The 14053-nt window shown below is 45.3% G+C and overlaps 1 protein-coding gene across 1 annotated transcript in view; it reads right to left on the reverse strand.

Annotated features, from left to right (window-relative positions):
• The window catches only part of plcb2 (phospholipase C beta 2), a 142581-nt gene that overhangs the window by 47160 nt on the left and 81368 nt on the right, over positions 1–14053 (reverse strand). The window contains exons 21-23 of the mRNA XM_033026598.1: positions 9281–9380; positions 6303–6407; positions 2589–2671 (exon numbers count right to left, since the gene is read on the reverse strand). Coding sequence (XP_032882489.1) covers positions 2589–2671; positions 6303–6407; positions 9281–9380 — 288 coding nt within the window. The remainder of the gene's footprint in view (positions 1–2588; positions 2672–6302; positions 6408–9280; positions 9381–14053) is intronic.

A 14053-nucleotide genomic window follows, 5' to 3' on the forward strand; every position in this document is an offset into this window, starting at 1 on the left:
GATGGGACTAGGTGAGAGTAAGTGTTCGGCACGGACTAGAAGGGCCGAGATGGCCTGTTTCCGTGCTGTAATTGGCATATTTAGCAACGTCATATTTAGCGATGTCTAAACGGCGCCAGTGTGAACCAGCCTTTAGTGGTCAGTGGACAGGAGCTGTATCTGACGGATTCGTGTATCACTCGAGTACAGACGCACGCACGATCTCCATCAGTCCTGTCTGTGCTGTTATGTTTGCCTTATGAACTTCAAGTTTATGAAAGAGAAAGGAAGAGATTAATAAAGATGTATGATAATTTTTATGTAGGGGTTCCCTGAGACATGAAAATTGTTACAAGGGTTCCGCAGGGGTAAGAAGGTTGAGAAACGCTGAATTAAATGGTCTAGCAATTACTTACCTGATGGCGTTAAGGAAGATAAAGATGAAGTAGATATTATGACTTGTTTCGTCACCTTTCCCGCATTCTCATCACAATAATGTATGAAATAATAAATCACAAGCAATTTTCTCAACCCCCTCCCCCCAACCCAGATACCCACCCACACTCAATCCCACTCACTCCCATACATTTACAGAGCGAATCTCATGTTTTCCCAAAGACACAACCCCTTACATCTCTCTGCCCTGCTGCTCATTACCTCATCAGCATACGAACTCCGGCCCAGTTGTTCATATGGGATTATAAACCCCATAGAATACAAAGAACACACCTTAATAAACGAAAAGAGTGGGGGGGTCTAGCGCTCCCTAACTTTACGTATTATAATTGGGCAGTAAATATTAAAAATATGATTCACCTGCTGGACAATTCTGCCCAGCAGGCGGACTGGATTGTAATGGAAAAAGGGGACTGCTCCCCGAGTAATATAGGAGCGATTATCCTCTCACCAATAAATTTGAATAATAAAAATTATAATAAAAACCCAATTATACATAGCACAATTAGAACATGGAAACAAATAAAACAGAACCTAAAATTAAGAAACCTATCTCTCTCAATACCAATAGTCAATAACCCATCGTTTAAACCATCAATCATAGACAAATCATTTATACAATGGGAAAGAATGGGAATCAAAACGCTCGAAGATCTGTATGAAGTGGGAAAATTACTATCATTTCAACAACTACAACTGAAATATAATTTGAAAAATAACCAATATTTTAAATATCTTCAAATTCGTGATTATCTGAAAAAATACACAAAAGACTATCATAATATGCCTTCCGACTTACAGGATGAAGCAATGAAGACAAAGGCGGAATCAGCTAATCTAATATCGTACTTATATAATATCATTTTAAACATAGAAATACCCATAACAGATGGAATTAGAAGAGACTGGGAACAAGAATTAGCTATAAAAATTTCAAAAGAGAGCTGGGATAATCATTTACTACAGGTGCATAAATGCTCGATCAATGTACGACATACGCTTATCCAATTCAAAACATTACATAGACTATATTATTCAAAAACTAAATTAAATAAAATCTTTCCCAATGTTTCACCAATCTGTGATAAATGTCTGTGTCAAGAAGCTACCATAGTGCATTCTTTTGTTTTTTGTACAAAAATCCAAAAATTCTGGCATGGAATATTTGATATTTTTTCAAAATTAATTAAAATAAAACTGGTACCAAAACCAGAATGGATCATTTTTGGGATATCGGAAGGTATCCCTGAATTAAACGTGTATCAGAAGAATTTACTCAATTACGGGCTAATAATGGGAAAAAAGCTCATACTTAAATTCTGGAAAAATGCGCCCACACCAACAATAAAAATGTGGACATCAAATATGTTTGAAACATTACATCTGGAAGAGATGAGATTCCTCTTAGCAGGTAAAGCAAACCAATTCCAAAAGACGTGGTCTACGTTTATGGACCTATTACAAGCATGAGGTGCAATAGTAATTTTTAAAATAAATAAATAAATAAATGGTATCAGGACCTGGCAATGGGAGGTAAAACAACAAAAACAGACTTGGTTGGTAGTCTTTCTGCGGAGTTTAATGTTATAATAGAGCGATTGTCCTTACTTTCTTTTTCTTTCTTTTCTAGGGTCTACTTTCTTACTTCACTTCCTTCTCTAACTTCTTTTCTAAGGGGCTTTCTTTTCCCAACACTCTCTTGCACTTCACGACTCTTGCGCACTTTCTTTACTTTCCTTACTTCTATCTTTTTCTTAAAGCTCAAAAAAAATGAAGCGGTACAAAAAATGTATTAAGATATATGTGTTGTGTATTATTGTAATTTACCGTACTTCTAATAAAAATAATTAAAAAAAAAAAAAAAAAAAGAAGGTTGAGAAACGCTGAATTAAATGGTCTAACAATTACTTACCTGATGGCGTTAAGGAAGATAAAGATGAAGTAGATATTATGACTTGTTTCGTCACCTTTCCCACATTCTCATCACAATAATGTATGAAATAATAAATCACAAGCAATTTTCTCAACCCCCTCCCCCCAACCCAGATACCCACCCACACTCAATCCCACTCACTCCCATACATTTACAGAGCGAATCTCATGTTTTCCCAAAGACACAACCCCTTACATCTCTCTGCCCTGCTGCCCATTACCTCATCAGCATGCGAACTCTGGTCCAGTTGTGCGCTCATTGAACGGACAAAGTTTATTGGGTCAGCCAAAGCCTTGTTTAGATCTGCAACGACACAGTGTCGAGTGTTCAAACTCATAATCACGCAGGAAGGGACAAGAGTGTGAAAAAGCACTACTGCACTGCCTCTTCCAAAATACGTCATCTTTTTATTCGATGGCTCCCAAATCATCTGCAGATCGCTGGCTTATTTCCATCCAATGGGATAAGGACCCCAAAAGCCTCATGGCACGTGTGGCATTAGTTGGATTCAGTTTAACGTTCCCATCATGCAGCCCCAACACATCCAATCAGGGCATGCTCAAGTTTAGTTTAGCTTATAGGTCCAGTGTGGAAACAGGCCCTTCGGCCCACCGAGTCCACGCCGACCAGCGATCCCTGCACACTGACAATATCCTGCACATACTAGGGACAATTTACAATTAAACCAAGCCATTTAACCTGCAACCCTGTACGTCTTTGGAGTGTGGGTTGAAACCGGAGATCCCGGAGAAAACCCACGCAGGTCACGGGTACAAACTCCGTACAGACAGCATCCGCAGTCGGGATTGAACCCGGGTCTCCGGCGCTGCATTCGCTGTAAGAGCCCTGTCCCACGGTACGAGTTCATTCCAAGAGCTCCCCCGAGTTTAAAAAAAGTCAAACTCGTGGTAAGCACGGAGAATGAACGTAGCGGGTACGTCGGAGCTCGGGGACGTCTCTTAGCGGCTCGTAACGCTAACGGCAGGCACTCGGGAAGACTCGCTAATGGCAGGTAAGCACGGGAAGACTCGTGAAGATTTTTCAACATGATGAAAAATGTCCACGAGGGCCCCGAGTACCGACGAGCGGCCATTACCATAAATCTCCGAGTTCGAATCAGGGCAAACTCGGGAGAACTCTTGGAATGAACTCGTACCGTGGGACAGGGTTTTAAGGCAGCTACACTACCGCTGCGCCACGGTGCCACCCATGCAGTTACTCCAGCATTTTGTGTCTATCTTTGATTCAAACCAGTATCTGCAATTCCTTCCTCCACACATATACAAAGCAGGCTCAGCGAGATGCACTATGGCCAACAAAAGGAAGGCAAGGTTTAGTATGGCCGCCTATTGGGAATTGCCGTGTTGGGAGAGAGAGGCCATGTTGAGGTGACGTGGTGTCAGAAGGTGAATGCTTGCTGCGGTTTTGGCTCAAGAGGCTTCATCGGGAGGGTTGAGCAAAGGGTGAGAACAGGTTCAGGTACAGTCTGTTTTATATGTGTACTTCTTCCAAGGTCTTGATGCAGTGGACAGCCAGCGGGATTGTGGAATGCTCCTCCTGCAGGGTGTTGGAAGTCGGGGGGGGGGGGGGGGGGGGGGGAGGGGGCCTGAAGATGACACCTGCAGAAAATACATTCAGCTGCAACTCCTTGTGAACTGGACTCTCGGATAATAAATCGTTGAAACGTCCACATTAATTCCCGAGTAACCTCTCCAGTTACAGTTGGAAATTACACATTTAATGCTTAGTGATACAATCCTTTATTAATACGAATAATACAAATTAATACTCCCACAGCACATTTTGCAGTGACCCTCATGTGGAACATTATCGAAAGCCTTTGGAAATAAGGTCATAAAGTCAAAGGTGGACAAAAATGCTGGAGAAACTCAGCGGGTGAGGCAGCATCTGTGGAGCGAAGGATTAGCGAAGAGCGAAGCATAAGATCATAAGGTCATAGGTGATAGGAGCAGAATTAATCCATTCGGCCCATTAAGTCAACCCCGCCATTCAATCTTGGCCAATCTATCTTTCCCTCCTAATCCCATTCTCCTGCCTTCTCCCCATAACCCCCGACACCCGTACGAATCAAAATCTATCTCTCTCTGCCTTAAAAACAAAGAATTCCACAGATTCACCACCATTTGTTCAAAGAAATTCCTCCTCATCTCCTTCCTAAAGGAATGTCCTTTAATTCTGAGGCTATGACCTCTGGTCCTAGACTCTCCCACTAGTGGAAACATCCTCTCCACATCCACTCTATCCAAGCCTTTCACTATTAGGTAAGTTTCAATGAGGTTCTCCACTCATCCTTCTAAACTCCAGCGAGTAGAGGATATATATTTGCTGAATCTCCACCTTTGGTTCCCGATATTCACCCTTCTTGCCACATTCCTAAAAACACCTATAAGTTTGAATCAAAGTAAAGCTTCCTCCATAAAGCTCCATCAAGAAGCCCCAGAGCTGGTGGAATGCAGCAGAGATGTGGATTAAAGTTCCTGCTATGTTCTCCCGTTAAATAGTCCTAAAGCAGATATGGAACACAGTGTCAATTTCCCTCTGGATTGGCACATCATGTTCTTCCTTGGAGGAATATCACACTAGATACAGAGTTAAATGTCCTTTGGAATATCTGGTAAGCTGAACATTAGAATCACATTAGATATGGAATAAACAATACGATACGAAGGAATTTTATTTAGACTAAATTGATCTGCCAACATTCATAAAACACAAAATACACGAAACATGAAATTAAAGTGACGAGTGGAAAGGATTGGGGATGTGCAAAGATTGGGGAGGGGGAGGGGGGGGGGGAGTCTCAGTCTACCCCACGACAGAAGGGGGAGGAGTTGTACAGTTTGATAGCCACGGGGAAGAAGGATCTCCTGTGGCGTTCTGTACTGCATCTTGGTGGAACCAGTCTGTTGCTGAAGGTAGGTTGACAACTGTGTCATGGAGGGGAGTGAGCTGTATTGTCCAAGGTGCTCTGCAGTTTGAGGATCCCTGGTAAAGTTCCCTGATATCTTCCCAAACACTCCCTTGGACCGATCACACCCATTTGATATGGAGTATCACACCCCCAGGTCAGGTACACCAAAGTTTTCATGCACAGTAAGGTTTAAGGGGCTGTCCTAATTGGCGAGTTTAGAAGAGTTTAGGAGAGTTTGAAAAAATGGCATGTTGAAGACCTCGTTCGACTATGTAGAAGACCTCCTTCCACCTATGTTGAAGACTAGCTTTGACTAACTTCGGGAAAATTGGACACCGAATCGTGGAGAGTGAAGATGACCTCCTTCGACCTCACTTCGACTATGATGAAGACTATCTACGACTACCTTCAACTACCCTCGATTACCTATGACTAACATGCCGACCTACTACAACCTACTTCGACTAAACCTACGAGTAAAAAAATATAGATTTTTTCCATGGCGACGTTTTTTTACTCGCGGGCATTTTTCAGCATGTTGAAAAATACGCCCCTACCTAGCTGAGGCCTCGAGTACGCGGGGACTACTCTCGAGCATGAAGGAGAGTTACAAAGACCTCCTAGAACACTACGTGGACATTTACTCGTGGACATTTTTTATCGGGCTGGAAAAAAGGTCCAGACTTACCTGATGCCACGAGTACCTACGGCTGGCATAACGAGCCGCTACGATATATCTACGAACTCCTACGGACACGTTACGAACATTCTGCGAGTTTGAGTCAAGGGGAAATCGCGGGAGAATTCGTAAGTTACCTCGTGAAAGTGGGACAGGCCCTTAAGGAAAGGTAACTGCGCTCCCGACACATTTACACTTTAATTACTCAGGGCGGGTGTGGGTTGAATGTGGAGTGAGTAACACTAAGCGTGTGGTTGTGCTAACACCGAGCGAGTGTGGGAGGTGCGGTGAATGTGAGCTGGCAGTACAATGATCCATCTCACCTGCCCAGGTGTGAGGTATGTAGTCTCCCACTTCGATATAAACGAACAGGGTCGGCATGGTGAGCAGCTGGTTGGTCTCATTGCGCAGACCGACATGGTGATAGCCTGTGGAGGCAATGGACATCACACTCAGGAACATTGTATATCAGGGGAGAGGTTGAATAGGACAGGGCAAGTAAAGGACAGTGAAACGTAAATAATGTTAAGTTTAGTTTAAAATTAATTTTAATTTAGTTCAGTTCAGAGGTACAGCGCGGAAACACAACCTTTCGGCCCATCGAGTCCGCGCCGACCAGCGATCCCCGCACACTAAAAGCCCTGTCCCACTGTACGAGCTCTCCCGAGTTTAAAAAAAAATCAAACTCGTGGTAAGCACGGAGAATGAACGTAGCTGGTACGTCGGAGCTCGAGGACGTTTCTTAGCGGCTCGTAACACTAACGGCAGGTACTCGTGAAACGCGGTAAGCTCGTGAAGACTCGTGAAGATTTTTCAGCATGTTGAAAAATGTCCACGAGTGCCCCGAGTACCGACAAGCAGCTATTACCGTAAATCTCCGAGTTCAAATCAGGGCAAACTCGGGAGAACTCTTGAATGAACTCGTACCGTGGGACAGGGCTTTAACACTATCCTACACACACACTGGGGACAATTTACACTTACACCAAGCCAATGAACATACAAACCTGCACGTCTTTGGAGTGTGGGAGGAAGCCGAAGATCTCGGATAAAACCCACGCCGGTCACGGGGAGAACGTACAAACTCCGTACAGATGGCAACCGTAGTCAGGATGGAGCTCGTGTCTCCGGCGCTGCAAACGTTGTAAGATGGCGCAATGGGCTGAGTGTTCGGCTGGCAACCGGAAGGTAGCCGGTTTGAATCCCGCTTGGAGTGCATACTGTCGTTGTGTCCTTGGGCAAGACACTTCACCCACCTTTGCCTGTGTGTGAATGTGTGTGAATGTGTGTGAGTGATTGGTGGTGGTCGGAGGGGCCGTAGGCGCAGATTGGCAGCCACGCTTCCGTCAGTCTGCCCCAGGGCAGCTGTGGCAACAGAAGTAGCTTACCACCACCGAGTGTGACTGAGGAGTGAATGAATAATGCGATGTAAAGCGCCTTGAGTATTAGAAAGGCGCTATATAAATCCCATCCATTATTATTATTATTAACTCTACCGCTACGCCACCGTGACCGCCATTTTTATGGGGAAATAAACAACTGCTGACGCCGGTAATTCAAAATAAAAGCAGGAAAGGCACCCGTTCATAACGAAACTGAGTGAAAGTGTCAGGTCAATGAATTTCCAAGATAGATCTTAAACATTAGCAGGTTCACTCTGCACAGACGCTGTCTGATCTGATGAGTAGTTCCAGTATTTTCTGTAAATTATAATATGGGTTGTGAATAATTATGGAATCACATGATGTACACTTGAAATTGGAATCTGGAACCTGTCCTGTAAATCCTGTATAAATATTATCTGTCAGTTATGAATGATCCATGCAATAATAACTTCGAGCTTTGAGTATGTGTCTGTAATGTGGTCTAACCAGCTAGGAAACATCCACTATAACATGACCTTGATGTAAAATGCCATTTGCCTGTATAAAGTCTGGAAACTACCTATCTATTTAGTTTCGTTTCGTTTACAGATGCAGCATGGAAAAAGGCTCTTCGGCCCACTGAGTCCGCACCGACCAGCGATCCCCCGCACACTACAATTTACAGGGACAATTTTACATTTACACCAAGCCAATTAACCTACAAACCTGTACCTCTTTGGAGTGTGGGAGGAAACCGAAGCTCTCAGAGAAAACCCACGCGGGTCACGGGGAGAACGTACAAACTCCGTACAGACAAGCACCCATGGTCAGGATCGAACCTGGGTCTCTGGCGCTATAGAGCAGTAGCTCTACCACTACGCCACCGTGCCACCCAATTATATGTTGAGGAATTTGTGAATAACCATATAACATGGGGATCCAGGAATATTATGCTTGCATAGAAACATAGAAACATAGAAAGTAGGTGCGAGAGTAGACCACCAGGTCCGTCGAGTCCGCACCGCCATTCGCTCATGGCTGAACACTAAACAGACACACTTACCCACAAACAGTAGACACAAGACACAGAACACAAGACACTACCCTCCCCTTTATACCGCTATCACCCCTCTCCACCCCAAGAACCGCGTGATCTCCTGGGGGAGGCAAAAAAACGGATAAAAACCCAGGTCCAATTCGGGAAAAAAAATCCGGGAAATTCCTCTCCGACCCCAATCCAGGCGATCGACACTTGTCCAGGAGATCACTCAGGTCTTACTATACTAACCATACCTAGGTCCATATCCCTGCCCTCTCCCCGTAGCCCCTTATCCCCTTGGCAGCTAAAAAACCATCTATTTTAGACTTAAATATATTTAACGTTTCTGCTTCCACTGCTCCCTGGGGCAGTGAATTCCATAAATTAACCACCCTCTGGGTGAAGAAGTTCTTCCTCATCTCAGTTTTAAAAGAGCCCCCCCTTATTCTGCGACTATGTCCCCTAGACCTTGCGGTCTGTGATTGTAGGGAACATCCATGTAATGTGACCTTAGAGTTTCAGAATGCTCATGGGATTACAGGAAACAAAGCCATGTAAATATGGTCTGTATTTGTGAGGAGAATGTGAACATAATTTCACACACAAAAGGCGGTCGGCGTATGGAACAAACTGCCAGAGGAGGTCGTTGAGGCGGGGACTGTCCCAACTGTTGAGATACAGTTAGACAGGTACATGGATAGGACAGGTTTGGAAGAATATGGGCCTAACGCATGCAGGTGGGACTAGTATAATTGGGACATTGTTGGCCGGTGTGGGCAAGTTGGGCCGAAGGGCCTGTTTCTACACTGGATCACTCTATGACTATAATAATATGAATATAATTTGGGAGTGATTGATAAATCAGTACAATGATGGACAGCATCTACACCTGGAGTACCTGTTTGGACAGCAGTAACTGGAAGAATCCTGTGCCCAATGAATTTTCCACTATCTTCAAAAGTGGCGATCCGTACAAAAGCCATTTCCGGCACCAGAATCTGCAAGGCAAGAAGTCCGATTAGACAGCTAGATTCCCAAACAGACAGTGAGATCCACCCAGAGATTAGCAACAGAAGCCAACTATGTGGCGGGGGGGGGGGGGGGGGGGGGGGGGGGGGGCAGTGAACAGCCTGAACCCAGGAAAGGAGGCCAGGCTGAGAGGTCTGATGGTGCCAGTAATGGTGGCCTCTGTTATGGATTGGATGGTCCTGCACCAGCCCACAGCCATGTTAACTTGTTGGCCATCCTGAGTTTTCCCTAAGCTGACCCTCCACATAAGCTGGGATCTCTCCAGGTAGAGCAAATCCCGAGTGGCCAGTTTCCTTGGGCACTAATGATGTTGGGGTCCAGCTAGTCCAGCCAGCATTGGAATCGAGGGGGGGGGGGGGGGGGCTGGAGGGGGGGGATGGGGGGGGGGGCTAGTCAAATGAGCCATCTCACATGAGGTCCAAGGCTAAATTCTGATCACATGGTCATATAGCATGGAAAAGTACCCTGTAGCATACTGAGTCGACATCGACCATTAACCACCCACTTACATAAGGTCATAAGGGATAGGAGTAGAATTAGGCCATTCGGCCCATCAAGTCTACTCCGCCATTCAATCATGGTTGATCTATCTCTCCCTCCTAACCCCATCCTCCTGCCCTCTCACCATAACCTCTGACACCCGTACTAATCAAGAATCTATCTATCTCTGCTGTAAAAATATCCATTGATTTGGCCTCCATAGTCTTCTGTGACGAAGAATCCCACAGATTCACCACCACCGGTTCTTTATTCGTCTGACATTCCCAGCAACTCCCTCCCAGATCCAATTGCCCACTGACACACCCTGGAAATTTGCAGGGGACAATTTACCTGCCAATAAGCAGGTGTGTGCGACGTTGGAAAATACCTACGGGGTAACAGGGAGAACATGCAAACTCCACGCGGATAGCAGCAGACGTTAGGAGTGAACCAGGTTCCTGATTGTGTGGACCTGGGCAATGGCCATGTTAATATGGCCCTGGACCGCTGGGACCTCAGCTGTAAGGAGGTCATGAGCAACGAACAATGGGCTGTTGAACAACGTGTGAGATGGCATGAAGGCTGGGTTAAGACAAACCCCCTCACAGAGGAGTCCAAGGTCTAGTTTGTACACTGTTTAGGCAAGTGGTCACTGAGGTCTAGGGTTTCAAGATCTTGGATCCCTTTGGCTGGAGTCTAATGATCTTAGCCCACAAGAGGATTGACTTGTCAACCATAGCTGAAATGGGCACTTGGGGTTAATGTACATACTTGTATAGAGACTGCAGTCAATGACTCGTGAGACTGGCTCTCATGTGACAATAGACAATAGACAATAAGTGCAGGAGTAGGCCATTCAGCCCTTTGGGACTGTGATCATGGCTTATCATCCACAATCAGTACTCCGCTATCTTTAAGAGCTCTATTTAACTCTCTCTTAATTAATGTTTTATTATTAATGTTTAATGTTTTATGTGTCATTCCTAACAGTCACTGTATGTCATGTTGTCACTTGCGGACGGAGCACCAAGGCAAGTTCCTTGTATGTGAATACTTGGCCAATAAACTTATTCATTCATTGAATGTACCCGGAGAATTGGCCTTCACCGCCCTCTGAGGCAGAGAATTCCACAGATTCACAACCCTCTGTGTGAAAAAGTTCCCAGAAAAACCAGGCCCCTGGTTCTGGACTCCCCCAAGATCGGGAACTTGTTTCCTGCCTCTAGCGTGTCCAAACCCTCAATAATCTTACAGTATATGTTTCAATAAGATCCGCTCTTATCCTTCTAAATTCCAGAGTATACAAGCCCAGCCGCTCCATTCTATCAACATATGACAGTCCCGCCATCCCGGGAATTAACTTTGTGAACCTACGCTGCGCTCCCTCAATAGCAAGAATGTCCTTCCACAAATTTGGAGACCAAAACTGCACACTATACTCCAGGTGTGGTCTCACTAGGGCCATGTACAACTGCAGAAGGAACTGCAGATCTGTGCTTGGGTTTAGGCTCTAATGCATAGGTTTGCACAGTTCTCAGGATAAATGACCAGGGTATCCTGGAAACACCCATTTCTGCAGCTGATCTGTATCCCACTGTACCTTCTGACAGCCTTCCTCACTGCCTGCAACGCCTCTGGTTTTAGTGTCATCAGCAAACATACATCACAAGTAGCCATGGTCCCAGCACAGATCCTTGCAGAACTCTGCACCGGTCACGAACCTCCAACCAGAATCTCTGCCTTGCACCCCAACTCTATTGTCTGCCATGAATAAGCCAGCTGTGAACCCACACGACCAAGTCATCGTGAATCCCGAACATCGTAATTTTCTGGATCAGTCCACCAGTGACCTTATCAAAAGCCTTACTAAAATCCATGTACACAACATCCACCTCCCATCCTTCATCAATCTTCTTTGTCACCTCCTCAAAAAATCAATCATGTTAGTGAGACACGACCAGCCATGTACAAAGTCACCCTGGCCATCCGTAATTAGCCCATTCTCTTCCAAATGGGAGTAAATCTTAACTCAAAGAATTCTCTCCAATAGTTTAGGGCCTGTCCCACATTCACGACCTAATTCACAACCTCTGCCGAGTTTGCCCTTGACTCATACTTGCAGCATGGTCGTCACGAGGTCGTAGGCGGGTCGTGATGCAAGTCTTAGGTACTAGTGGCATCAAGTAGGTCGGGGCATTTTTTCAACATGATGATAAATGTCCACAAGTAAAAAACGTCGTGAATTAGGTCGTGAAAGTGGGACAGGCCCTTTTCCCCAACCACTGAAATGAGGCTCTATGTGCTATTGTTCCCAGGATTCTCCCTACTTCCTTTCTTAAACAAAGGAACAACAGTGGCCACTCTCCAGTCCTCTGGGACCTCGCCTGTGACTGGAGAAGAAACAAAGATCCTCATCAAGGTCCCCACAATCTCCTCTCTTGCCCCCCTCAATAACCTGGGGACTTATCCACCTTAATGTTCTTCAAGAGTCTCAGCACCACCTCTATCTCAAACTGCCCTGGTATATTTGTATTCCCCACACTGATCTCACTGTCCTCAAACTCCTTCTCCTTGGTGAATACAGATGCAAAGTATTCATTTAGTACCTCACCTACATTCTCCTACATTCTCCAACTCCAAGCATAAAATCCTTTATCTCTGAGCGGTCTCATTTAACGTACGTATAAAAAGCATTGAGGTTTTCCATAATCCGACTTGCCTCTGACATTTCATGGTCCCTTCTGGCCCTTCTAATCCCCATCTTGAGTTCCTCCCTACTCGCTTTGTATATTCCTCATGATCCCCATCTGATGCCACCTTCTTATACCTGACTTACGCTTCCTTTTTCTTCCTGACCAAGTTTACAATGTGAGGTTATTTAAACAGAAAGTTCAACATTTGAGGGAAGTTGAAAAGGTGGATGCTGTCAGGATGTTTGTGGATTTGTGGACATAGTTTCAGAGAGTTGCCTATTTAAGCTGGGTGGCCAGTGGTAGAGTCAAGAGCCTGTCCCACTTTCATGACTTAATTCGCGACCTTTTTTTACTCGTGGACATTTTTCATCATGTTGAAAAAACGGCCCGACCTACTTGATGCCCCGAGCACCTAGGCCTACCTGCGACTTGCTATGACCTACCTACAACCTCCTACGACCTTGTCACGACCATGCTGCGAGTCTGAGTCAAGGGCAAACTCGGCAGAGGTTGTGAATTAGGTCGTGAAAGTGGGACAGGCCCTTGACCGAGATGAGGAAAACATTTTGCACACAGTGAGTGGTGAATCTCTGGAATTCTCTGCCACAGAAGGTAGTTGAGGCCAGTTCATTGGCTATATTTAAGAGGGAGTTAGATGTGGCCCTTGTGGCTAAAGGGATCAGGGGGTATGGAGAGAAGGCAGGTACAGGATACTGAGTTGGATGATCAGCCATGATCATATTGAATGGCGGTGCAGACTCGGGGCCGAATGGCCTACTGCACCTATTTTCTATATTTCTATGTTTCAATGTTGACAGCGCCAGAGACCCAGGTTCGATCCTGACTATAGGTGCTGTCTGTACGGTGTTCCTATGTTCTTCCCGTGATCCACGTGGGTTTGCTCCGTTTTCCTCCCACACTCCAGACGTACGGGTTTGTAGGTTATTTGGCTTGGTGTCATTATATAGTGTCCCTAGTGTGAATGTGTATGAGTGATTGGTGGTGGTCGGAGGGGCCGTAGGCGCAGATTGGCAGCCACGCTTCCGTCAGTCTGCCCCAGGGCAGCTGTGGCTACAGAAGTAGCTTACCACCACCGAGTGTGACTGAGGAGTGAATGAATAATGCGATGTAAAGCGCCTTGAGTATTAGAAAGGCGCTATATAAATCCCATCCATTATTATTATTAGTGTGTGTAGGATAGCGTTTAGTGTGTGATGATTGCTGGTCGGTGCGGGCTGGGCGGTCCCTCGCTGTATCTCTAAACTAAACTAAACTAAACCAAAAGAAAAAATTCTCGTCTCGGAGAATCATGACTCTCCAGAATTCCTAATCACAGAAAGCTGTTGAGACGGAATCAATGAGTGGATTTGTCGGCATTCAAACACCAAGGGGTGCAGGATAGAGGGAGACATTGAGGTGAAGGCTGGTTTAGTTTAGTTTAGTTTAGAGATACAGCGAGGAAACAGACC

The sequence above is a fragment of the Amblyraja radiata genome, chromosome 9 (genome assembly GCF_010909765.2).
Source record: "Amblyraja radiata isolate CabotCenter1 chromosome 9, sAmbRad1.1.pri, whole genome shotgun sequence".
Classification (NCBI taxonomy): domain Eukaryota; kingdom Metazoa; phylum Chordata; class Chondrichthyes; order Rajiformes; family Rajidae; genus Amblyraja; species Amblyraja radiata.